The sequence below is a fragment of the Acartia tonsa genome, chromosome 5 (assembly GCF_053477335.1).
Source record: "Acartia tonsa isolate MP-2025a chromosome 5, ASM5347733v1, whole genome shotgun sequence".
In the NCBI taxonomy this organism is placed as follows: domain Eukaryota; kingdom Metazoa; phylum Arthropoda; class Copepoda; order Calanoida; family Acartiidae; genus Acartia; species Acartia tonsa.
In genome coordinates, this window is record NC_137264.1 from 28,147,400 (window position 1) to 28,171,443 (window position 24,044).

At 33.7% G+C, this 24,044-nt stretch overlaps 2 protein-coding genes across 2 annotated transcripts; both read left to right on the forward strand.

Moving 5' to 3' along the window:
• The first annotated feature begins 35 nt into the window (after positions 1–35).
• Positions 36–9,000, forward strand: Nubpl (NUBP iron-sulfur cluster assembly factor, mitochondrial). Its single transcript, XM_080161163.1, has 10 exons — positions 36–1,075; positions 1,219–1,478; positions 1,583–1,673; positions 1,981–2,064; positions 2,304–2,349; positions 6,960–7,041; positions 7,339–7,504; positions 7,802–7,875; positions 8,297–8,429; positions 8,762–9,000. The coding sequence occupies exons 2-10, from the start codon at positions 1,338–1,340 to the stop codon at positions 8,905–8,907; spliced, it is 963 nt and encodes a 320-aa protein (XP_080017289.1). The 5' UTR covers positions 36–1,075; positions 1,219–1,337; the 3' UTR covers positions 8,908–9,000.
• A 103-nt stretch (positions 9,001–9,103) lies between these two features.
• LOC145319200 (bridge-like lipid transfer protein family member 3B) lies at positions 9,104–23,860 on the forward strand. Its single transcript, XM_080161162.1, has 25 exons — positions 9,104–9,176; positions 9,473–9,556; positions 10,841–10,905; positions 11,266–11,437; positions 11,724–11,809; positions 11,993–12,056; positions 12,195–12,295; positions 12,917–12,991; positions 14,192–14,246; positions 14,600–14,665; positions 17,112–17,272; positions 17,506–17,590; positions 17,936–18,009; positions 18,142–18,225; positions 18,653–18,773; positions 18,980–19,078; positions 19,457–19,553; positions 19,853–19,980; positions 21,036–21,167; positions 21,443–21,620; positions 22,019–22,094; positions 22,502–22,626; positions 22,985–23,073; positions 23,383–23,494; positions 23,705–23,860. The coding sequence occupies exons 1-25, from the start codon at positions 9,132–9,134 to the stop codon at positions 23,836–23,838; spliced, it is 2,508 nt and encodes an 835-aa protein (XP_080017288.1). The 5' UTR covers positions 9,104–9,131; the 3' UTR covers positions 23,839–23,860.
• The last annotated feature ends 184 nt before the right edge of the window (positions 23,861–24,044 follow it).

The following is a 24,044-nucleotide window of genomic DNA, read 5'->3' on the forward strand; positions in this document are numbered from 1 at the left end:
AATGCACCGCGGCATTCGAACAAGGATGTGGCTATTGGAATTTCAACACATCAACATTTGTAATTAACATGAAAAAATTGCAGGAAATTCCGCTAATCATTGATGTTTTATAATAAAATTTAATTATAGTACGTCATAATCAATTTTTATGATATGTATTTACCTAAAGATATGTGTTTAGAAAAATGTTATTCTATTTAATTGGACAGAATATCCAGTTCGAACTTTGCCATATATAGGACAGCTGGTTTTAGTATACATTTTACTAGGGAGTTTATTGCTTAAAATTTTAGTTTGTTATTGTTAAATATATGTTTTATGGAGATTTTTATAAATTTGGAAGATTACATTTGCCAAAAATCTGTCATTTAAAGCAAAGATTTGTATGTATATATATTTACGATATGTAATATACTTACCAGATTGAGTATTTTCAAATAAATGACAAGAGGGGGGCGGGGAAGTTTTGATACATTTGTGTATCCGTGTGTATAGGCTTTATCTTTGGACTGAGAGGATAGGTTATTAAGGTTAAAATCATTCTTAATATGATAAATTTTCCCAAGTTATAAGATTTGTTGGATAAGTCCCAAGGTTAGAGGAGCTGCAGGCCTCCAGGTGGTCTCTGGACAATTAAAAATAATAATAAATATTTTGTTTGGAGAGTTAGAGTTCAACATAAAAATAAAATTACCTATGCATCTTTTAACTTCAATTAAATATCTAAATAACATCCAAAAAGACATATTTTGTTTAAAGTTGACCTCTAACTCTTCAAAAAAATTTACGGGTTACGCAAATGTGTCAAAACTTTCTCCCCTCTTACTATCATACTAATGTACAATAAGATGATGAAAAATTATTTTGTCTCGAAAATTTTATTTTGAAAAAAATGTTGTAAAATAGGATTTCTTAGATTAGATATTTAAAATATGTTTGATTTCAGATGTTACTGATATTTTTAATCAATGCCTAAGCCATTGAAATCAGACCCTTGTCAAAAATACGCCTGTGATATACAAGTTTGTCTTGCTAAAAATAAATATCAAGAAGTAAAGTGTGCTTATGAATTAAGGTAATAGGACCTTATTAAATTGATTTTTTTAAATTTAAAATGCGGGAATAGAATCCGTTTGGTTTACCCTTGAAAAATATTCTAAATTGTCTTTGAAAATGGTTACATGAAATTTATAATGATTTTTAGTGTAATTTGTTTAGTAAATTGGTTGAGTGCTGCACTAAGTGGAAAGAAGAATCCTTCAAAGTCTGTCAAGGAATTGAATACGATGGAAAGAAATCTAACAATTAAAATAAATAGAAATCATTTTTAATAATAAATGATGTTATCTTTAAAAATGTTACCCTGTTCAAAGGGAATACAAAGAGAATGCTTGAAACAGTTTAAACAAGTAAATTTTATGTGGAGAAATGTTCGAAATTTTTCTGTAAAATCTCCTAAAGATCCATCTGCTTTAAAGGTATATTTATTATGAAACTTTTTTGTCTAAAAATGAAAACATTTTATCTGATAAGTTAGATCAATAACTATTATATTATTAAAAAATGTTATATTATAATTTAGGCACGACAAGAAGAACTAATGAAACGAGGTCTTCCAAAAAGAAAATCTATAGCTGGAGTTGAAAATGTTATTTTAGTCTCTTCTGGAAAAGGTAGGTATAAGTTTAAGGTTATTTTGCTATTACACTATTTAATTGTTCTTGAATTAGGGTAATATTAACAGACGTTATATTTGGTTTTGCAGAAGAGTATAGAAGGAGGTGTATCCAAACCCCTGGCAAAGTTAGGGAGGGTGGAAATCTTTTTTTTATACCCTAAGTCTCACACTTCATTCATCTCCCCAGACCAAAAAATAATAACCCCTCGATTATGGTCGGGTGCCACTGGCAAAATCCTGTGCACGCCACTGGTTTTTATATAATAAACTAATACTTTTGTTTTTAAGTAGTTAATATTAAGGTGGTGTTGGTAAGTCAACAGTTTCAGTGAACCTTGCAGCTTCTCTTTCTAAGCATTCATCAAATCCAGCGGTTGGGATATTGGGTCAGTACATTTAGAGAAAATTATCACATAATAAATTTTTTTGAGATAGGCGTTTTTGATATAGCCTTTTTAATCCATTGTTTGGTAAAAGTGCATTGTTAGGTAGTTACTTCAATTTATTTTATCTGAAACTTATAGATATTTAAATCTAACAATTATTGACACCTATATTTTTGTTTTCGCTATTTTATAAAAAGTGCATTGTAAATATAATCAAAAAAACATTATTGTATTTTTAGATGCAGATATTTTTGGACCAAGTCTACCAACGATGTTTAATGTTAGGTTTTAATCTAAATCATTTACAATTTTTATATTCAAATAGAAATAGTTTTTGATAGTTTTTGTAACTAAACTATTATTTTTTAAATGTATCTTTTTATAATGATTGCAATATTCCATTCTTTAGTTTCTTTGATTTAATTTAACGAAAAATGAATGATATATTAAATGGGGGAGGCGGATGTGCCACTTTTTTAAACCAAAAGTAAAACGTGCATGATCTCAGCCCATAAAAGAGTTACAGCTCTAAAATTTGGCACAGCAGTTGTATTTGTGGAGAACAATATGGAACTGTGAAGAAACGGCGATGGAACTTCCGCTCTCGCCGAAAACCGCCGTTTCCCGCCGAGATTTCTTTACCTTTTCTCGCCGTAATAGACAATTTTCAATTATCTGAGATAAACTTTTTTTTCTTAAAAATTTCCCTTATATTTTTACTTGACACTTGTAAGATTTTACACTTGCAATTTTTCTTTAATATTGACATGTTTGAAATATTACAAGTGTCACGTGAAAATACAAGGGAAATTTTTATGAGAAAAAATGTTCCGCCGCCGTTTCTTCACAGTTCCATATTGTTCTCTACAAAAACAACTGCTGTGCCGAATTTTAGAGCCGTAACTCTTTCATGGGCTGAGATCACACGCATTTTACTTTTGGTTTCAAAAAGTGGCACATCCGCCCCCTCCCTTTCTTAAAAAGGGGGGGGGGGAGGCGTAATGACATTTATTCGTAATCCGTGAGCAAAATGGTCTTAAAATTTAGCTAGACCCTTCAAACTTGGTATATAAGCCTAGTCCTATAGGTATTACATCTAAATGGCAAAAAAATCCAAAATTTTTTATTTTAAGGTTAGGTTAGGTAAGAAAAACCCTGCGGGAATGGAGTTTTTAGGCTTTTTTTGGTCGATTTTGATGTGGAAACTTACCCTAAATTGTTTTTTTTAGGGTTTTAACTTAAATACACTGTATCTATTCATATGGACATTATTTGAGATGATTCAGCAAGTCGGGGACCGACCCCAGGGGGCTAGGTGGGTGGCCCGCAGGGGTTAAGTGCCTTTTTCCCAATACATATGTTGTGATACATCTAATTATAGGTTTTTTAGGTCAAGGAACTCAAATTCAGAGCTAAAATAAGCATTAGACTAATCTGAAGCTAGCCCCAGCGGGCTAGGTTGGTGGCCCGCAGGGGTTAAGTTCATTTTTTCCAATATATATCTTGTTATATATCAAAATATAGGTTTTTTAGGTCAAGAAACTCAAATTCTGAGCAAAAATTAACATTAGACTAACCTGAAGCTAACCCCCCCGGGCTAGGTTGGTTTTCTGCAGGGCTTAAGAGCATTTACATAACCTAACCTATACACTTACTTATATTTTTACATGTTTTTTCTTGAATAAACTTTGTCTATTAATGAGGACTTTATTTAAGATAATCCAGCAAGTCGGGAACCGACCCCAGCAGGTTAGGTTGGTGGCCCGCAGGGGTTAAATGCATTTTTCCCAATATATGTGTTGTTATACATCTAATTATAAGTTTTTTTAGGTCAGTTAACTCAAATTTAGAGCTAGAATTAGCATAAGACTCATCTGAAGCTAGGCTAGGATGGTGGCCCGCAGGGGTTAAATGCATTATTTTCCAATATATATCTTGTTATATATCAAAATATAGGATTTTAAGGTCAAGAAACTCAAATTCAGAGCTAAAATAAGCATAAGTCTTACCTGAAGCTAACCCCCGCGGGCTAGGTAGATCTTCTGCAGGGCTTAAGTGCATTTTACCTAACCTAACCTAGAAACTTACTTATTTTTTGGTTTTTTCCTTGAATGAACTGTGTCTATGAATGAGAAAATTTTTTTAGATGATCCATAAAGTTGGGGACCTCCTTGGGTCAGCCTCCTGTATGAAGAATCTTTTAAATGATGGCTTTAGGACTGAACACTGTGTATCTAAGTAAAACCTAGCCCGCCTGGGTCAGTCCCCGACTTGCTAGATCATCTTAAATAATGTTCTCATGAACAGTTTATTCAATTAAAAAAACTTCAAAAAAGTAAGATTCTAGGTTAGGTTTGGTAAATGCATTTAAGCCTTGCAGGCAACCCACCTAGCCCGCAGGGGCTAGCTTCAGATTAGTCTGATTCAATTATTAGCTCTCAATTTGAATTTCTGGACCTAAAAAACCTATAATTTTATGTATGACAGCACATACTTTTTAAAAATGCACTTAACCCCTGCGGGCCACCCACCTAGCCTGCTGGGGTCGGTCCCCAACTTGCTTGATTATCTTAAATAATGTTCTCATAAATAGACACAGTTTATTCCAGAAAAAACCCTAAAAAAAAGTAAGGTTCCAGGTTAGGTTAGGTAAAATGCACTTAGGACTTGCAGGCAATCCACCTAGCCCGCTGGGGCTAGCTTCAGATTAGTCTGATCCTTTTATTAGCTGTAAATTTGAGTTTCTTGACCTAAAAAACCTATAATTTGATGTATGATAACACATACTTTTTCTAAAAAATGCATTTAACCCCTACGGGCCACCCACCTAGCCCGCTGGGGTCAGTCTTCGACTTGCTTGATCATCTGAAATAAGATCCACATGAATGGACTGTTTATTTGAGAAACAAAACCTAAAAAAAATAATATTAAATGTAAGTTTTTAGGTTAGGTTAGGTAGAATGTACTTAAGCCCTGTTGGCAACCCACCTAGCCCGCTGGTGTTAGCTTCAGATTAGTCTAATGCTTATTTCAGCTCTGAATTTGAGTTCTTTGACCTAAAAAAAACCTATAATTGGTTGTTTCTCAACATATATATTGGGAAAATGCACTTAACCCCTGCAGGCCACCCACCTAGCCTGCTGGGGTTAGCTTCAGATTATTCTAATGCTTATTTTAGCTCTGAATTTGAGTTCTTGACCTTAAAAACCTATATTTTGATATATCACAAGATGTATTTTGGAAAATAATGCACTTAACCCCTGCAGGCCACCGACCTAGCCCGCTGGGGCTAACTTCAGATTAGTCGGTCCTCGACTTGCTGGATCATTTTAAATAAAGTCCTCATTAATAGACACAGTTTATTCAAGAAAAAAACCTGTAAAAATATAAGTAGGTTTCTAGGTTAGGTTAGGTAAATGCTCTTAAGCCCTGCAGAAAACCAACCTAGCCCGGGGGGGTTAGCTTCAGGTTAGTCTAATGGTAATTTTCGCTCAGAATTTAAGTTTCTTGACCTAAAAAACCTATATTTTGATATATAACAAGATATATATTTGAAAAAATGCACTTAACCCCCGCGGGCCACCAACCTAGCCCTCTGGGGTCGGTTCCCGACTTGCTGGATTATCTTAAATAAAGTCCTCATTAATAGACAAAGTTTATAAAAAAAACATGTTAAAATATAAGTAAGTTTCTAGTTTAGGTTAGGTAAATGCTCTTAAGCCCTGCAGAAAACCAACCTAGCCCGGGGGGGGTTAGCTTCAGGTTAGTCTAATGCTAATTTTCGCTTAGAATTTGAGTTTATTAACCTAAAAAACCTATATTTTGATATATAACATGATATATATTGGCTGGGGCTACCTTCAGATTAGTCTAATGCTTATTTTAGCTCTGAATTTGAGTTCCTTGACCTAAAAAACCTATAATTAGATGTATTACAACATATGTATTGGGAAAAAGGCACTTAACCCCTGCGGGCCACCCACCTAGCCCCCTGGGGTCGGTCCCCGACTTGCTGAATCATCTTAAATAAAGTCCATATGAATAGATACAGTGTATTTAAGTCAAAACCCTAAGAAAAAACAATTTAAGTTAAGTGTCCACATCAAAATAGACCAAAAAAAGCCTAAAAACCCCATTTCCGCAGAGTTTTTCTTACCTAACCTAACCTTAAAATAAAAAATTTTGGATCTACTGCAGTTCACGGTAAAATATTGCTGGTAACGAATATTGCCAAAAATCTATTAATTTTAAAGGCTGCTAGCTGCCAAACGGCTGAACGTAAAGATCATGCCCGCACTTTGTTTTAAGCGGCATAAGAAGGCCTACAAATAATCTGGAATAGCCATAAATCAATAATGTATAATTATCTCGCAGTGCAGAAAAATGCGCGAAAAAGGCCTATTTTACTTGTTTTTTCTTCAGTGAAACTTTCCCTGTGCATCATTGGATCTTGGCTATTCCAGATTATTTGTAGGCCTTCTTATACCGCTTAAATGGTGTGCGGGTATGATCTGTACGTTCAGTTGTTTGGCAGCTAGCAGCGTTTAAAATTCATAGATTTTTGGCAATATTCGTTACCAGCAATATTTTACCGTGAACTGCAGTAGATCCAAAATTTTAGATTTTTTTGCCATTTAGATGTAATACCTATAGGACTAGGCTTATATACCAAGTTTAAAGGGTCTAGCTAAATTTTAAGACCATTTTGCTCACGGATTACGAATAAATGTCATTACGCCCCCCCCCCCCCTTAGAGTGGAAAATGAAAGTTTAGTTAATGGGTCTACTCTTCAGTTTAGCAGTATTTTTATAAAATGTCGCTTTAGTGTTCATTGTTCTATTTCTATAACCTTATTTTTGATGGAGTATTTCGTGTTAAATGATTTGTGATACAGTGGATTACCAGAGTTGACCCCAGAAAATAAAATGATTCCTCTTATCAACTATGGAATTAAATGCATGTCAATTGGATTTTTGGTTAGTTTCATTTCTAAAATTTATTTACCAACATAATTTCCTTTAAGTTGCTGTTAGCTAGGTGGATGGGTGATTTGAGCCTGACTTAGACCGTTCAAACAAAAGGCGTTAAAATGATCTATTAGTACTACATTTTTATGTAAGAATGATTTGGGACAAAAACATAATTTGTTTTCTAGATCTAAGTTTGTGTGATCACTGATTGAATAAAAGTTTTTACTAACAAAATTACAGTTAGTATAGAAACGTTTGATAAAAGATAAAGATTTTTAGGATAAATAAAGTGTTGAATTTTAGGTTGACCCAAAAAATGCGGTAGTATGGCGAGGCCCAATGGTCATGGGAGCCCTTAATAAACTTCTAAATGAAACGGACTGGGGTCATTTAGATTTTCTAGTGGTTGATACCCCACCAGGAACTGGCGATATTCTACTCTCTCTGGCACAGACCATTGAAATTTCTGGTAAGATTATTGGAAGATTTGTTGATTTATTTTATAATAAGGATAATCTTTCGAAATCGCCTCTAATTGGAAAAAAATAAAATGTTGCTAGTAAAGAAGTGAAATCAAATCATGTATGATACTAAAATGTTTCTTAAATTTCTTGGCGAGGTATTTAATTATATGTTATAAAATTAAATAATAATTATGATTTTAGATGAAAATTTAATACTTTTGTAATTGTAGGTTGTATTATAAGAATGATATTTACTAAAAATACGATAAAACTTTAATAATTTCATATAAATTTTTTTGAAGGAGCTGTTATTGTTTCAACGCCACAGAAAGTGGCTCAAGCAGATGCTATTAAGGGAATTGACATGTTTAACAAGGTACTTAAGCACAATATGATAATATAAAATGAGTTTTAAATCATCAAACTTATTTTGGGAAGCAACCGAAAATTTAAAATAACAATGTGAAAGTGGAACAGGATTATTGTATTGATCTCGTAAGTAAAGTATCTACAAGTATGTACATTTAGGAACATATTATCTTAATAATAATCCTCCCCTACTTTCGAAATAAAATTAAAATTTTTAGGGGGTTGGGAGGGAACGTTAGATTTTTCCTATGCTATATTAGGTAGAGAGAAAACAAATTTGAAAAATAAAAATCTGAGCTTCAACTTTATTTTTAACTCAAAAACGCATTTGATGGTAATTTTATGCCGACATTTTAGCGGCTAAATATTATATATGTATATATTTCTTTTTAATGAGCATAAGCCTGAATTCTTTTTAAAATGTTTAGGTACACGTGCCAGTACTTGGTATAGTTGAGAATATGTCAGGGTTTGTCTGCTCCAGCTGTGGTTCTGTCACTCACGTTTTTGGAAATAAAAATCTTGAAAGCCTTGTTATTGGTTCTGGCTCTCAAGTAATAGGTAAACATTTTGAAATTCATATGCGAGATAAATATGTATAACATGCCTCTGTTATTTAGGATTTTGTTAATTTTCAACACTTTCAGCTTGTTGAATATGTAAATCTTTTTCTCTCAAAGAACATGACATATGCGATGTTAATTTTTCTATTAAATTTCTGATTGTTTTAATGGATAATCATTTTAAAAAAATGTATTGTATTTATACCTAGTTGTTCAAAATATCATTCAACAAAACAAATCTATCACAATGACTTGCTTGTTTAGACAAATTAATGTATAAAAGGATACTGATAGAGTAGCTGTACTTCTAAACAAAGGTTATATTTTCAGGTAAAATTCCATTGGATCCCAAACTGGTGGAAAGTTCGGACAACGGGCAACCATTAGTCCTTAGTTTCCCGGATTCTGAACCTGCGAAACAATTTCAAAACCTCGCAGATTTGATAATAAAAAAATTAAAAATAAAAACTGCATAGTTTTAAAGAATTAGAGACCGATGTTTTAGTATTATGATAAATATCATGTAGACAAGATTAGGTAAGTAAATAAAGAGCTGTATTTAGGGAAAAGAATATTAACTTATCTTCATTGATCTATCCCATAAACTATAATAAACAACTGCAGTATAACAGGAGGAACTTGAAAATGTTGAAGTTTATTTATAATTTCAGATAAAAAATGTTAGATAAGAGATAGAAAGATGGCTGGATTAATTAAAGGCCAGATTCTCAAACACTTATCGAAGGTACAAAGGCCGAATAAAAAAATTATCAAAATATGCATTTTAACTCGTTGAAATTTATGGTACATAAACTAAACAGTAAACATTTTATTTTTATCAAAAAGGCCATTTAAAAGCAGTTTATTAAATCTAGTAGGGTAGTGTAAGAATAACAAAAGGAAAGTGATGATTGTTGTTGAGTTCTGACATCAAACACTTTGTTGCGCAAAAAATAAATTGACTTTGATTTAATGATTATGTTTAACTTCAGTCTTTCATTAAAAAAATCCACCAATAATAATATCTACAATTATGTTTAGTTTGTGAAAAATCTGGCCCCTAGTCAAATATCTTTATCTGCCATAAAGGGAGAAGGAGAACTCAGTAATCTTGAATTAAATGAGGTAAACCTCTTTATTTATTGTTAGGGATAGATAGTGAACTTTTTTTTCGATTGATATTTAAAATTTTCAAACATGGAAGGGGGGGGGTGGCAGTTTTGACACATTTGCGTAAACCTGGTGTATAGGCTTTATCTTTTTACTGAGAGGATAGGTCATACAAGATAAAATCATTCTTATATGATGACTGACTTTCATGAAATTTTAAGATTTTTTTGGATATGCCTCTAGGTTACGGAGCTACAGGCCTCCAGGTGGTCCCTGTACAGGTAAAAATGAAAAAAAAAAATTTTTAAGAGTTAGAGGTCAGCTTATGAAACAAAATATGCATGTTTTTTCTTCAAATATGTGAAAAACATTCAAAAAGATGCATATTTTGTTTTATAAGTTGACCTTTAACTCTTAAATTTTTTTTTCTTTTCATTTTTACCTGTACAGAGGCCACCTGGAGGCCTGCAGCTTCAGAACCTGGAGGCCTATCCAAAAAATCTAACTACTTCTTGAAGTATAACCTATCCTCTCAGTCCAAAGATAAAGCCTATACACCAGTTCCCCCCTCTTTATAACTCATGTTGTAGGATTTAAATCTTTTCAAATAAAAATTTAGAATATTTTCTTAATCCTGATATTTTTTATACAAACACTTATTATATAATTTAAATCTCTGAATATTTTTTATGTAACATATACCTACATAAGACAATCGACGATAAATTTATGTAAATCCACAATGATGATTCACAAAGATAAAAGATCACCCTCTGTGCAATTAAATTATTGGTGAAAAGATTTGACACTTTTAGCTTACACCAACCAATCAAGATAATGTTGAAAGAAAAGAAACTAAAGGCCAACAAATAAGTGAACGTGGTTATAAAACTTTCGATACCAGTGTAATTTACAGTCCAGTTTCCTTCCCCTCCCTGGTAATTTACATAGTATATCCTATTATATAAAGTAGTAAGCCTTTTTGTCTTAGCGAAGGATCTCGCTAACCGCTTAACCTATATGGTTGACCTTTACTGTAAAGCTTCTTATATTATCTTAGATGGTTTTAGGCTATTTCATTTTTGTAAATAAGTCTTGGTATGGTTTTAGGCTGTTTTTCTACCCATCCATATCCCTTCGAATATAGAGTCCCCTAGATGCTAGGGGCGGAGCCGCTAGTAATATATATTTAACCTAATTTGTTCTGCACTCTCTAAGTCGATTGGATATCTAATTTCATATTATTCGCAATGAACGGCTTATAAAGATATTTATTTAAGTTACCTAACTATTTTTCAGGTAGTACTTACAGAATTACTAGAGTTGCCCTCCTGGATTCGTCTCACTAAAGCAACTTGTAACAGGTATTAATTTTTCAGTCGAATAGGAAATTCATATCTGGAGAACCTCACTTTGTTACATATATTGGTCTCATTGGCTTGTTGATATATGCTAAATAGATTTTATTACCTAAACAAACATATGTATTGAAGATTTTTAATACCTATTATAATAAAATAACTATGAAAAACAAAATGGTAGGTATATATGTAAACTTGAACTTTTTGAAGTCGGAATATCTAGCTAAATAAAAGTTAAAAATGGGTTAACACGATCAGAACCTGGAGGATTACAAAATAACTTTATGTGAAATAACCTATCGTCTAACTCATGTTACATAATACACAGTCTATACTCATTACTCATTATATACATATATTAAGAGCTGCAATAAGAATTCAATGGACCAAATTAAAGACAGTTCCAATCCAACTTCAACTGGACGAAATCCTTGTCGAGTTGGAGACATGCGAAGAGTTGCGGGACCCTAGCACGAGCCCACCAGGGGTGAGCCCTCCGGGAGCCGGTACTGGAGCTTATGGCTTCACTGACAAGGTACGTTGTTGTAATTTTAATTAAAGTAGTGTTTACTTTTCAGGAGTAAGATATTAACATAAGAGGGCAAAGGGTGTATGCGTTGTTAACTGATGGATATTTGATCATTAGATGAGAAGTTACTTACTATTACTTGAAACTTAATGTATAAATTAACAATAAACTAAATCCGTAAAAATCATCTTTTAGTTTTCGTTTTCCAACTATATCTTTTTGGATAAGTTATCTTTTATAAATCTGAATAACTAGGTATCTAATTATCTTTATAACTAATATTTCTACCTAGGTTGTTGACGGTATAACTGTATCTGTGAATTTAGTTTATGTTACCCTTAGTTCTTTGGCTTTCACAGCTTCATTTCAAATGTCCAGGTTTGCTTCAATTTTTATTTTTGCGAGTAAAACTACTCTAAAAACTCAAATGTCGGTTGGGGAAAAGTGTTTTTTTTTCTCTGCTGTACAAGATAAAAAACTGAAATCTGATACCTTTGTCAGTTGAAATATACCGTCTTCTAAAATGCCATAAGATTAAAGTTGACATTGATTGTTTTTCAGAATTTTACTTGAATCCAAGACACCAGTTTGGAAGAAAGGAAACCTTCAAATGACAAGATTAAAGGTAATTCTATTGTTTGTAGATACCAAGATATTAGATAATAATATAAGGACGACTTTGTAACCTAATTAATTATCCACTAAAATCTTTATTTTCTTTCCTTATGTGTTTGATAAAAAATTAATAATTTGTATTTTTCAGGACTTAGACCGTGGGGAAGTTTTAATTTTTAAGGAATTATCTTGGCAAACAGTTAGAATAGAAGCGAGATCTACTGTTAATAAAGATCTTACTCCTTTGAGGTACTTTTAAGTATTTAAAGTTTCTTATGTCTTTTTTATCTCTAGATTGATGTATGTCTGTCTGTCCGTCCCTCCGTCTGAAGCTTAAGGTCTCGGTAACCACTGAACCGATTGGATTTTACTCTTCAGGGAATATACCTACTGGTCCTGTGGTGGTTTTAGGCTATTTTCTTGGGGGGTGGGACACCTCCAACCCCCCCAAAAATCAAAAAAATTTTGCAGAAGATTTCCTTGGTCCTTTATTTTTTTGATGAAGATTTCCTTGGTCCTTTTACGAATTTCGCCTAATTTTTTTTTGATCTCCTCTTGGGGCACAAATTGAATAAAGGAATAAATATTATGCTAAATCTTAACATAAAGTTTATGTGGTATGATAGTGTTTAGCTTTCTGTTCCAAAAGATCTTGTTATCCGCTTGACTGTTTCAGGGTTTTTGATAATGTTCACGGATTTTTCTTAAAGTTTCTTGACTGGTTTTTATTTTGGGAAGAAAGAGATATTGCCTCAATATTTTATTTCTATTTAAAATAGATAAATTTTCTCATTATTTTTTTTAAATATTTCATAGCGCTGCTGTTTATAGACTTTTTATACTTGTCAATATTTTACTGCGGATTTTTAGGTTAATAACCAACCAAGCAAGATGTAGAATAACAATCAAGAAACGAATGACAGATTCTGCTATTTTAGGCTGTAGGTAATGTTTTTTATGTTTTTTGAAAAAAGGCATATTATATTTTTGAAATACATTTTCATAAATAATATTTGTGATCGTGTAATAGGTATAACTTAAGTTATTAAAAACTATGTATGTAACCTCCAGAGGACCCGCGACCGTGGCTCAACACGTAGCGCATCCGCTCGTCGTCGGGAAGGTGATTGGTTCGAATCTCGGGACCGACACCGCGTCATAACTAAAGACGTTAAAAATGGTTCCTACTGCTGCTATGTCAGATGCGTGACATAAATAGTTAGAGTAGGGGGAATGCCTTGGCCTAAAACAGGCGCAACTCGTTACCATGCACAGTTTGGACTTCTCAGACAAAGGTCGGGCATCACAGAGAGTTGGTTGTCTGTTGGATGTTACTTAACCTAATATCCTTGGGTGTTTGGACAGAGAAGGGTGCGTTATAGTCATTCTTAGTTCTCCTGGATTGCTGGACCAGGACCTAGACAGTACACTAAGTCGAAAAGGTCATGGACTGTAATCCCGCCCGTACAAGGTAATCTACTAGGTAACCTTCAGAGGACGGGCGTACTACTAGGTTTCATTAAGGTGAACCTGAACGTGATATTTCTGAAACAAGTAAATGGTCACTGGTCAGGTCAAATGATATCCAAAAACCCTTTGATTGCACGACCCTTGAGTTCTGCCTTTTTATCCGTCAATTCCCTCGCACTACTTGGGCATTGGGCAACTAAAATAACCAGAGTATTAACTATTTTATGTTTAAAGTTAATGTTTTTTTGCGATATGCATATTTAAGATTTATAAATAATGTTCATTTAATAATTGTTTTTTTTTTAAATCCAGCGTGGCGGAGCCGTTTAATTTTGATGCGGCTCCGGCTCCGACCTAAAATCAAGAAAAATTCGACATATTTTTTTTCCTCATAAAAAAAAATATTTTAAATTTTTGACTTTTGAAGGTTTTAAAAGTTCAATTTTGATAAAAATGGACTTGAAAAACTTAAAAAGGGCATTCGCACATGACAAAACAGAGTTACCAAATTATAATTTATAAAAAATCTCTTTATTTATCTAGTCTGGAGCCGTTTTTTAACGAAAATTACGGCTCCGGCTCCAGCAAAATATGGGATCTCCACGGCTCCGGCTCCGCAACGCTGTTAAAATCTATAACTTATTTTTATCAGGTATTATCTATTTTTATTTCTAGATTAGTGTTGATACTGGATGATTTACTATGGGTACTTACTGACGATCAACTTAAGGTAGACAATTAATTTTAATTATATAAAGAAGATTTTTTCCTATTAGGATAAATTGAGAACCAATTATTGTTATTATTCATTTTTTTCGATAAGAAAGTTCATTAATGGTAACTAGGTTTGATAAAAGTTACATTAATTATAATACAAAAGCTTAATCTCAATATAGTTGACAAGGATTACTTTATCTTGCATTGAATTACCCCGTCCTCAACTATATACTTTGAATTGTATACTTATTTTTTTATAGACTTTTAAACATTTACTTCATACATTTAATTTTTCATCTTATTTAATTATGTTTTTAAGAAGAATACATTTACAAGTGAAGTGTGTATGAAAAGATTTATGTTTAGGCCGCTTTGCATTTTATGGACTCAATTTCTGGCTTGATTAAAAAGGCTACGACCACAACACAAAAGGTAATTACCATTATTAATATTCAATGTTTATATTAAAAAATATTTATCTTACATTTTATAATAAATTAGTTAGTTGTTTTTGTGGGTGTTTTTTGGTTGAACCTATCCAACCCCCTTGAAATAACTCCTAACTATCCAAGGACTTGATACTCACCGTCCCTAAAGTAGATTGATAGGTCAAGAATTTTTGCCAAGGGGGAGAGAAGAGAAATAGGCCGGTAGCTGGATCCTTCATCGGCGGGTTTGCCCGGTTTAAGTAAAGGGATAATTTTACCTTGTTTCCAGATACCAGGAATAATTCCACTGTTGACTGATCTGTTGTAGAGTTCTGTAAGAAAGTTAATGCCATGGGGTCCGATGTTCTTGAGCATGATTGGTGAGATGTCGTCAGGGCCAAGAGCTTTGGAGCTCTTGGATTTCTGGATAGCTTTCTTTACCTGGGAAGGTGTAAAGTGAACCTTGGAGCCTTTAGGGTTTTTAAGATTCCTGAGGTAGTTTCTGAGGCGTTGATCAGGTTTCTTGTCACAGGAAGGGGTATATTGTTTGTTGAACTTTTTTGCCATTTTTTGATGGTCATTTGTAATCTTGTTGTTAAATTTAATGCCCTGATTTTCTGGTTGTTTAGGTAGGTTGTTCAATCCTTTTATTGTTTTCCAAAGTTTTCTGGAACCCTGTTGACATTTAGAGAGATGGTCAGTCCATTTCTTCTTGCGATGTTCATTAGCAATTTTATTTATGTTGTTATTAAGTTCAGGGATCCTGTTGTCATTAGGATTGTGTTTCCTTATTTCATCTCGTTCCTCAATAAGGCTAACATCACTCAATGAATCCATTCAACTTGCTGACCACCAGCATGGATTCAGAAAGGCCCGTTCAACAACTACAGCCCTCCAAGACACCAAGAACCACATCACTAATGGACTGAATAAGAAGAAACCTGTTGACCGCACAATCTCTGTAGCCATTGACCTCAGCAAAGCCTTTGATACAGTTGACCATCAGCTTCTACTAAAGGATATTTTAGACCTCCCACTCAACGGCTATATTAAGAGATTTCTCTGTTCTTACCTGAGAGGCAGACAAACTTTTGTCATCTTCAGAGGCTCTAAGTCTCCCCTAAGAAAGATGAAACAGGGTGTCCCACAAGGCGGAGTATTGTCCCCTATACTCTTCAATCTCTACATGTCAAAGATGCCACTCCCACCTGGAAACATTAGACTAGTTAGTTATGCTGACGACTCTAATGTACTCAATTCTGGGATAGATATACCAGCCGTCTGTCTTGAGATAAATGCCTACCTTAACACCTTGGACACCTTGTTCAAAAGTAGAAACCTGTTCATATCCCCATCAAAATCTTCAGCCACTCTCTTTACAACAGCTTCCAATGAATGCAACACAGAATTGCCCATAGAGATAAATGGCGAACAGGTACCAACTGTCAAGAAGCCAAAATTTCTTGGTGTGACTTTTGACAATCTTTTATCTTTCAAACAACACACTGAAGATCTTAAAGCTAAAGTCCAGACGCGTAATAACATCCTTAAAGCCTTGACTGGCTCTGATTGGGGCAAGGATAAAGAAACAATCACTAATACCTATAGGGCAATTGGACAATCAGTAATTTCATACTGTTGCCCAATCTGGACACCAGCATTAAGTAAGACATCCTGGAACCAACTTCAGATTGCCCAAAATTCTGCTCTAAAGATTGCCACAGGTTGCCATAAGATTGCCAGCTCAGATCATGTACATCAAGAAACTGAGATGATGCCTGTTAAGGATCGTTGCTACATGCTAAGCAAGCAATTCCTTTTATCAACTCAGACCCAGAACCATCCTAATTACACAGATCTCTCTGCACCACCACCTCCCAGAGTAACCAAACCAACATTGACAACATGCTTTGGAGAGGAAATAAACAGGATATCCTCACCAAATTTGGCACCAACAACTTACAAGAGACTGCTTAAGACTATCCATACCAGATCTGTCAGAGACTCCATCAACAACCTTGGCAACAACAGAGTCCTCAACTCACGGCCCCCCAAGATTAGTAAAACAGAAAAGGAGCTACCTAGAATCACCAGATCTACATTGTCTCAGCTTCGTTCTGGTTTCAGCAAGCATCTAAATAGTTACAAAGCAAGACTTGACCCTTCCCTCAGTGATAAATGTGATAAATGTAATGTCTCCATTCACACCACTGAACACATATTTGAATGTCCACAAAACCCCACACAGCTCACAGTTCACGATTTATGGAAAAAAACCAAACAAGCAGCAAGATTTCTTGGACTGCCAATCGACGATAATGGTTAAGAAGGAAGAGCTACAACAACAACAACAACATTGATAGGTCAAGCAGTTAAAAAGAAATTATTGGATAAATCACTTCCTAAGTCACGTGTGAATTATAAAAGATGTAAATGATCTTCTTTTTAAGGTGAAGGCTGAAAGAAAACTGAAGAATCAGAACAGTATACCTGGCGGAGGTATGCAAATGCCGCGAGCCAGGGGGTCAACAGCTATGGGCGGCCATGGGTCAGCCGCAGCAAATACCTTTGCCAATTACGATGTCTTTGAAACCAGTTATCATTTCTACTGGTAAGATAATGTGGAAAGGATTAACTAGTTCTTTAAATGGACTTTATGGAGCTAAAACTTGTTTTAAAATTCGAAAACTTAAAGCGAATGCTAGTCAGATTAATATTTATTTTATTATCTGTTCTCCAAATACAAAATTTTCTTGTTTGACAAATATGTTATTTAATACTTTGAATAACTTCCTTGAAAGACATTAAAATTGATATTAAGATATAACCCTTATTTTTATACAGTAACCGAATTGATCTGCATTTCTGTGATGATCCTGGAGGCGGGAGAAGTTTACATCCTAACCTGGCAAATGGAGGTGCTTTTCAGGTATTAACAGACACAAATACAGACATTGTGTCTTGATATAGACAGCCTCCTGGTTTTTTACCTTACAAATTTGTCTTTAGGATCAAGAAACTATAATGGAAGTTTATTTGTTACTATTCTATAAGATAGGTAGTCAAAATACCATAAAATATATAAGTTTATAATATCTATGTTGGTATCTTTGAGCTCCAAGTTAACTATCACTAAATTCTTGCTATATAAGATAGAAAAAAAAACAGTAAGGTTGATAATTGATATTTAGAAATCTTGTCTCTGCTATTAGTTGATTATTGTTTTTATTATCTTGCTATATAAGATATAGCAATTGTGAATATTGAAATTTAGGTATCCTTGGCTAAGTTACAAGTGGATTACTATCCTTATCATCTTGCCAGAGGCGACAGGAAACATTGGGTCAGGTAATTATTTTACATTATTCAACATTTTATACTTGTTGATAGATAAAGTAAGTAGTTAACAAGTTACAGTAGAGAAATAAATAAATTCTTGTATAAAATATTCTAATATAATCTAAAATCTATTATGTATAGGTATACAGAAGCTTCACCGCATAGAACCTGGATGAACGCAAACCTTGCCTCTTTTGACACAAGGCTTCTAGATGTCCTTTTATCAGGGAATAATCCTTAACGTTTACATCCGCTTGTAGTCGAGAAGTTAATTGGTTCGAAGTTACGTCATAATTAAAGATTTTGAAAACGTACCGACGACAGCTAAGATTTCACATTGCACGTGTGAAATTAATAGTTTTGTTAGGTTTAATGCTTAAGTCCAATATATTATCATGCAAAGTAAGGATATCTCTAGTCAAGGAGCTTGCAATCAAAGATTAGTTGTTTGCAATAATTGTAATGTTATCATAAGTGTTATTTTTAGAATGTAAAAATGGTAAATTGTTTTTTAGTTTGTAAATTTTTCAGCTAACTTTGCTATATTATAAATAGTTTGATAAAAAATGTTAGATAGGTATCTTAAATATAAAATAAATTCATGGTGTGATTTCTTTTGTTTCGGATTGAGAAGTTTAAGGGTTTGTTTATTAGGACGCAATCACACGCCACTATCTCGGGCTGGCAAACCAGCAGCTGCGGCGGCTTCGGCTGGCGGGCAGCCACAACGCGGTGACAGAGAAGACGATGGCATTAGAGATATTGTCGTTAAACAGGAATGCATTCAACCATACTTCTTTTAGTTGTTACTAAAGTTTTAAATTTTTATTTTAAGATAGGCTGACTTACCCTCCCCCTTAAAAATAAAACCTTCCAATAATCCAATATTAATCCTTCAGTTAGCGTTACCTATCTGTACTTTCAGGATGTTATAACAGATATTTAAAATTATTGCTTGGATGTATTCCAAATTTTTGTGCAGTTATCTCGGTTAATGACTGAAAACTTTGTTGTGAGATTATTTGATATAACTGTCTACTGTGTTTCTACTACCAGCCATTCGGGAACTAAATTAAGGGTGAGATTTAGATTATTCGTCTATAGCTACTTTATAACTCCCTTCGTGTATCTGTCTGCCAGTGTATGCTATATATAGTTCATCAGTGATAGACGGCTGAAATTCTGGTGCAGATTACTCAGAACTATGAGCTTTTATTAAAAACTGATGTTTGCAAACATGAATCTATTTCAAATCTTTCCCCATTTAGAGAATTTTATTAATTTTTATGGAAATATAGATATGAAATTTTATTAACTTATTTAATAGTAAATATTAAATTATATTTTATTTCTTTCAATTCAATTAAACATTTGTTATTTCATTTTTTGTATTTTAAATACCTAGGTATACTTTTTTTTAAAAATATTGACAAAATTTAACCTGAAATAATTTTAGGAAATGATTAAAGGTGATCATGGGAGACTGCATATACCAGAAGATTTGCCTTTCCTACACCTGGAGTTTACATCCTTCTATTATCCTGGAGATTTGGGTAGGAAAAGTTTGTAAAGTTTATAATAAAGTGCGGCATTAGTACGGTCTAATGCACTTTATTTATACATTTTAACATGAATTTCCGGAGTTATGACGTAGGTATAATTCTTAAGTTTTGAAACATTTCTGCATGTTTAACTTCAATAGATACCTATTTCGAGTTGTTTAAAAAAATAAATAAAGCTAAAATTCTCTACCTATTTTCGTCTTTTTTGTTCTTTCTTTTTTTTCTTTTTACAACTTTTTTACTCAATTAGTCGCTTATATTGTTTGTAATGGTCCTTGTTTATTTTCCAGATTTTCCCCTCCCCCCGCCCTGCGTGATGGTCCATCTGAACCCGTTCACCGTTTGGTTGGATATTCTCACCCTTGTTTGGATCAATGCTTTCATTCTGAACCTTCAGAAGTCCGTTAATTCCCTTCAGGTATAGATTTCTTGGTTTTAGGCATTAGCGGCTTTACAGCTCACCTGTTTGGGTTTATACCCCCTTTATAAAATTTATTTTCGAGAAATAAAATCTTACTATAATATAAAGTACTTAGGTTTTATGACTGAAGCTTAAGATTTCTTAAATTGCTGATCCTAATAGGTTGACTCTTCAGGGATAATTTGTAAATGTCTCTGTGTGGTTTTAGGCTATTCTAGACCCCCTTTACCGCTCTTGAGGCTAGGGGCTAATAACTTAGTATTTATCTATAATACAAAGTAGAACGATGTCTGTCTGTCCGTCCGTCCGTCTGTCCCTTAAGATCTTGGTAACCACCGAACCGATCGGATTCTACTCTTCATGGTACATACCTATTGGTCCTGTGGTGGTTTTAAGCTATTTTGTTGGGGGTTGGGACACCCCTAACCCCGCAAAAAATGAAAATCCCCCCACCAAAAAATAGTCTTTAGGCAGTTACTTCACAATAAATGGCAGCACCAGAAATACTTTAAAAAATTTTAATTACCTCTTGGGGCAAAGTCCCTAGAGGTTAGGTGCGAAGCCGCTAGTATATAAAGTAGTAAGCGTTTTTTGTCTGTCCAGAAGGATCTCGCTAACCGCTGAACCGATATTGTTCTCCTTTTTAGTGAAGCTTTTTATAGATCCTGGGAAGGCCTTAAACTATTTTTGGGGAGGGTGGCTTCACCCCGCTCCACCCAAAAGATATTTTTTATACTCTTTTGAAAACAAATTTAAAATGGGATGATGTCGACTTTTCCCCCTCCTACCTTAAGTGCCCCTAGAAGCTTCTAGGAGCGTAGCCGCTAGTATTTTGAAAAAGTAATTGCGGACTTAGTATTTGTAAAAAGTAAAAAGTCATTAATTATTTGTGAGGGGTGCACTGGGAAGGTAGGGGGGGGGGGGAGGGGTGTTGTCCGTGGATTTAATGGTAATTAAATTAAAAAAGCAGAACCCTGTATGTTAAACGGTTAGAACATACACACATATTTCACTTGTATTGTTGATTTTAATCTTGCTATTGAATAATTTAGGCAAGCTTGGATCTCGAACAAAGTGATAGTTTATATGCAGATATCAAGTTGGAAATATTAATGCCAAGAGTAATTGTTGGATCTAATATCAAGCACAAGATTCAATCTGATAAGAAACCTTCCAGTTTACAGGTATCACATGATACAAATAATAAACAAAGGACAAATATAACTAGCTTCTTTCTAAACTAATAGATTTTAATATAAGACACAAAGATTATCGTTTAAAATTATGTTTTATTATAACTATTATTAAAGAAAAATAAAAGATATCTGAAAAAAAGAGTATAGGTAACCTTTCTTTATCATCAAATATTTTTAAAGCAAATGGTCTCATGAAGTCAAGGGTTGATTAATTTAAGACTTATTTTGTACTTAATAATAGTAATTTTAAAAATTATTTTGAGGTGCATGCCAGCAAAATTTCTATAGCCAACTACCGAAGCCTGGAAACAGGTTCCAGAGCCGACCTGGCAACAGTTCTGGAGCTTTTCCAGCGGTCACCCATGTTTTTCGGAGCTGAGTTCCCCAGCAAACCTGAAGATACTCCCGTGGTCTGTGAAAAGTTTATTTCTCATGCGACAGGTACTATACTATATATCATCATACAGAGGAGATACAAGTCTGATTGTTTGTCAGATTATCACAAAAAAAACTAGAAAGTGCTAGAATGATACGTTTATCCGTCTTTTTCCCTCAAAGTTCATGTGTAGCATAAATAACGCCACCTCCCCTTTTTAAAAAAATAAATTAAAAATAAGTGGGTGCAATTTTTCGTTTGTTTGTTTATTACCATAAAGCTCGCAAGTTAGGGACTCCCGCAGGTTTTGGCACTGGAAGAAAACTGCCTCCCCTTCCATAATTTTCAATTTATTTAAAAAAAAATAGGAAAGGAGGATATTTTACCACTCCCAAGAAAATTACAATTATCAGTTGATGAAGCCACAAAGAATTTAGTCAACCTTGTTTTGTTTTTAATTAAGGAGTTGATGGTGTAAGAGAAGCTCCAACTATTGCCAACATAAGCTATAAGAAAGATCTTCTTTGGACTGATGCCAGGTATAATTGATAGAAATATTTGTGTGATTTCTGAGATATTTGTATTTTTTTAAACAGATGTAGTTGTCATAAGAGACTCCAGTAGATTGGCTAGCTTAATAGAGGAAACCACGGGAGTAAAAAATATTCAAATAACATTTTATAATAGTGCATCTAAATTACACTATAGCTCATACGTCTGAAAAAAAACAACAAGAATTTCTTAGCTGCCATGTTTAAATGAAAGATATTTTTTGTATAGATTCTTTTTGTCGCCGAGGTAATTTATTTAAACTGCACACATCACGGTCGAACTTATTGAATCCATTTTAAAGATTTCTTGTCATGTTTATTGACAAAATTGTCCTTGTTGAATTAGTTTTAACATTGTAAGATCATCTTATCAATACTAACAATGTTATTTCAAGGGATGTATGGTACGTGCTTGTCGACTCTTGTTGGGCTGAATTTGATGTGCCCTGTATTCCTCAACGACCAATACCCCTCATAGATGCCGTACCATTGGCTGCTTGGATTTACATTAAGCCTGAAGGTATTTTTATTACAAGCGTAGTTACTCTAAACAATTGGTTGTTGGTCTGGCTACGCTCTGTTTTCTTGAAACCTTCTTTGGTTAGATTTATAACAGGCACAAAAAATCTTGGTACGATTAATTTATATCATCTTCAACCAACAACTGGATTAATTAGAGGAAAAAATATTTCTTAATTACTGCTTATTTTGGGGGCCTGTTTCAGTGCAGTGTCTTAGTAAATAATAGTGCAAGTCCTCAAAAACATCTAAAAGCACGAATGTTTTTTTCAAATTAATTCAGTTTTATGTCGCTTTTGAACCTTGACAATGACAGTATTGGTTCTAAACTAGCAAAATGATTTATTCTTTTTGTACAGATAAGAAAAGATCAGTAGTGCCAGGAGGAGAGGGTGGTCGCCCACACAGAAAACTTCTTATGCAATATTATTCACAAGATAAAAGCCAGGTAAACAACAAACTTAGGGACCAAAAATTAGATCAATGATGAATAGGTTATTAGTAAAATATACTTGAAAAATATAAATTTAGGTATTCTTCTTAAAAAGGTTCAATGATAGGTAATATTATTATAACGTCCATGTAAAAGACGTATTAGTTTGTTATTTTTTTTGCATGACCTTTTTTAGTCAAACTGTTCGTTTGTTCTATAAAAGGTAATTTAGATAAACATAGCTCTGTTTACATCTGGCCTTAAAGATTATTTCCCTAAAACTTCTAGAATTGTAAAAAACTAATTAAAACTGATATTTTACAGGGAAAAGAATTGCACGTGTTAGCACACACCACCCGTCTTGTTTCTGTTCAAATTGATCATCACCAGCTTATTTTTATACTCAGACTGGCGGAAGAATTGGCCGAGATGGCTGGTAAATATATTTTTTCATAGTTATTTAGTTAAATTTTTTATCTCTTTTTATTAAAAAAAGGCCTGTATGTCCAAATTTATCTTTTTTTAATACCAGGTGCTTAACATTATTAGTTTATTTTAGATGAACTTATTAGACTGGCAAGTTCTTACACAAATAATCTGATGAATGATTGAATTGTGCTCATTCTAATTTATTTATCTTCTTTAGCATTTTTGTCGGCTGACACTGCTTCAATCGACCCTGTAGCAAGCACAGTAGCAATAGGCGCCCTGCTGCCACAAGTAGATGCTGCTTTGTTGCTGCCACAGCAGACAGCCTTTGCACAGGGATTATTCTTATAGTTTAATTTGCTGTTGAATTTTTAAAGAAGGGCACGATTATTGTATCGATCTCGTAGTACAACAATATGGAACTGTTAAGAAACGGCGGCGGAATCACCGCTTCCGACGAAAACCGCCGTTTCCCGCCGGATTTTTTTTTTGCCTTTTCTCGCCATAATAGACAATTTTCAATCATCTGAGATAAACTTTTTTTTTTTGCTTATATT

What these genes read in the sequence shown, in the direction of transcription:
- Nubpl (XM_080161163.1), top strand. Translation starts at nt 1,338, where the DNA reads ATGATGTTATCTTTAAAAATGTTACCCTGTTCAAAGGGAATACAAAGA. An exon ending in TTTAGTCTCTTCTGGAAAAG is followed by an intron (nt 1,674 to 1,980) that starts GTAGGTATAAGT and finishes GTTAATATTAAG; the next exon opens with GTGGTGTTGGTAAGTCAACA. An exon ending in TTCTGGCTCTCAAGTAATAG is followed by an intron (nt 8,430 to 8,761) that starts GTAAACATTTTG and finishes TTATATTTTCAG; the next exon opens with GTAAAATTCCATTGGATCCC.
- LOC145319200 (XM_080161162.1), top strand. Translation starts at nt 9,132, where the DNA reads ATGGCTGGATTAATTAAAGGCCAGATTCTCAAACACTTATCGAAG. An exon ending in GTAATCTTGAATTAAATGAG is followed by an intron (nt 9,557 to 10,840) that starts GTAAACCTCTTT and finishes ACTATTTTTCAG; the next exon opens with GTAGTACTTACAGAATTACT. An exon ending in GCTTCATTTCAAATGTCCAG is followed by an intron (nt 11,810 to 11,992) that starts GTTTGCTTCAAT and finishes ATTGTTTTTCAG; the next exon opens with AATTTTACTTGAATCCAAGA.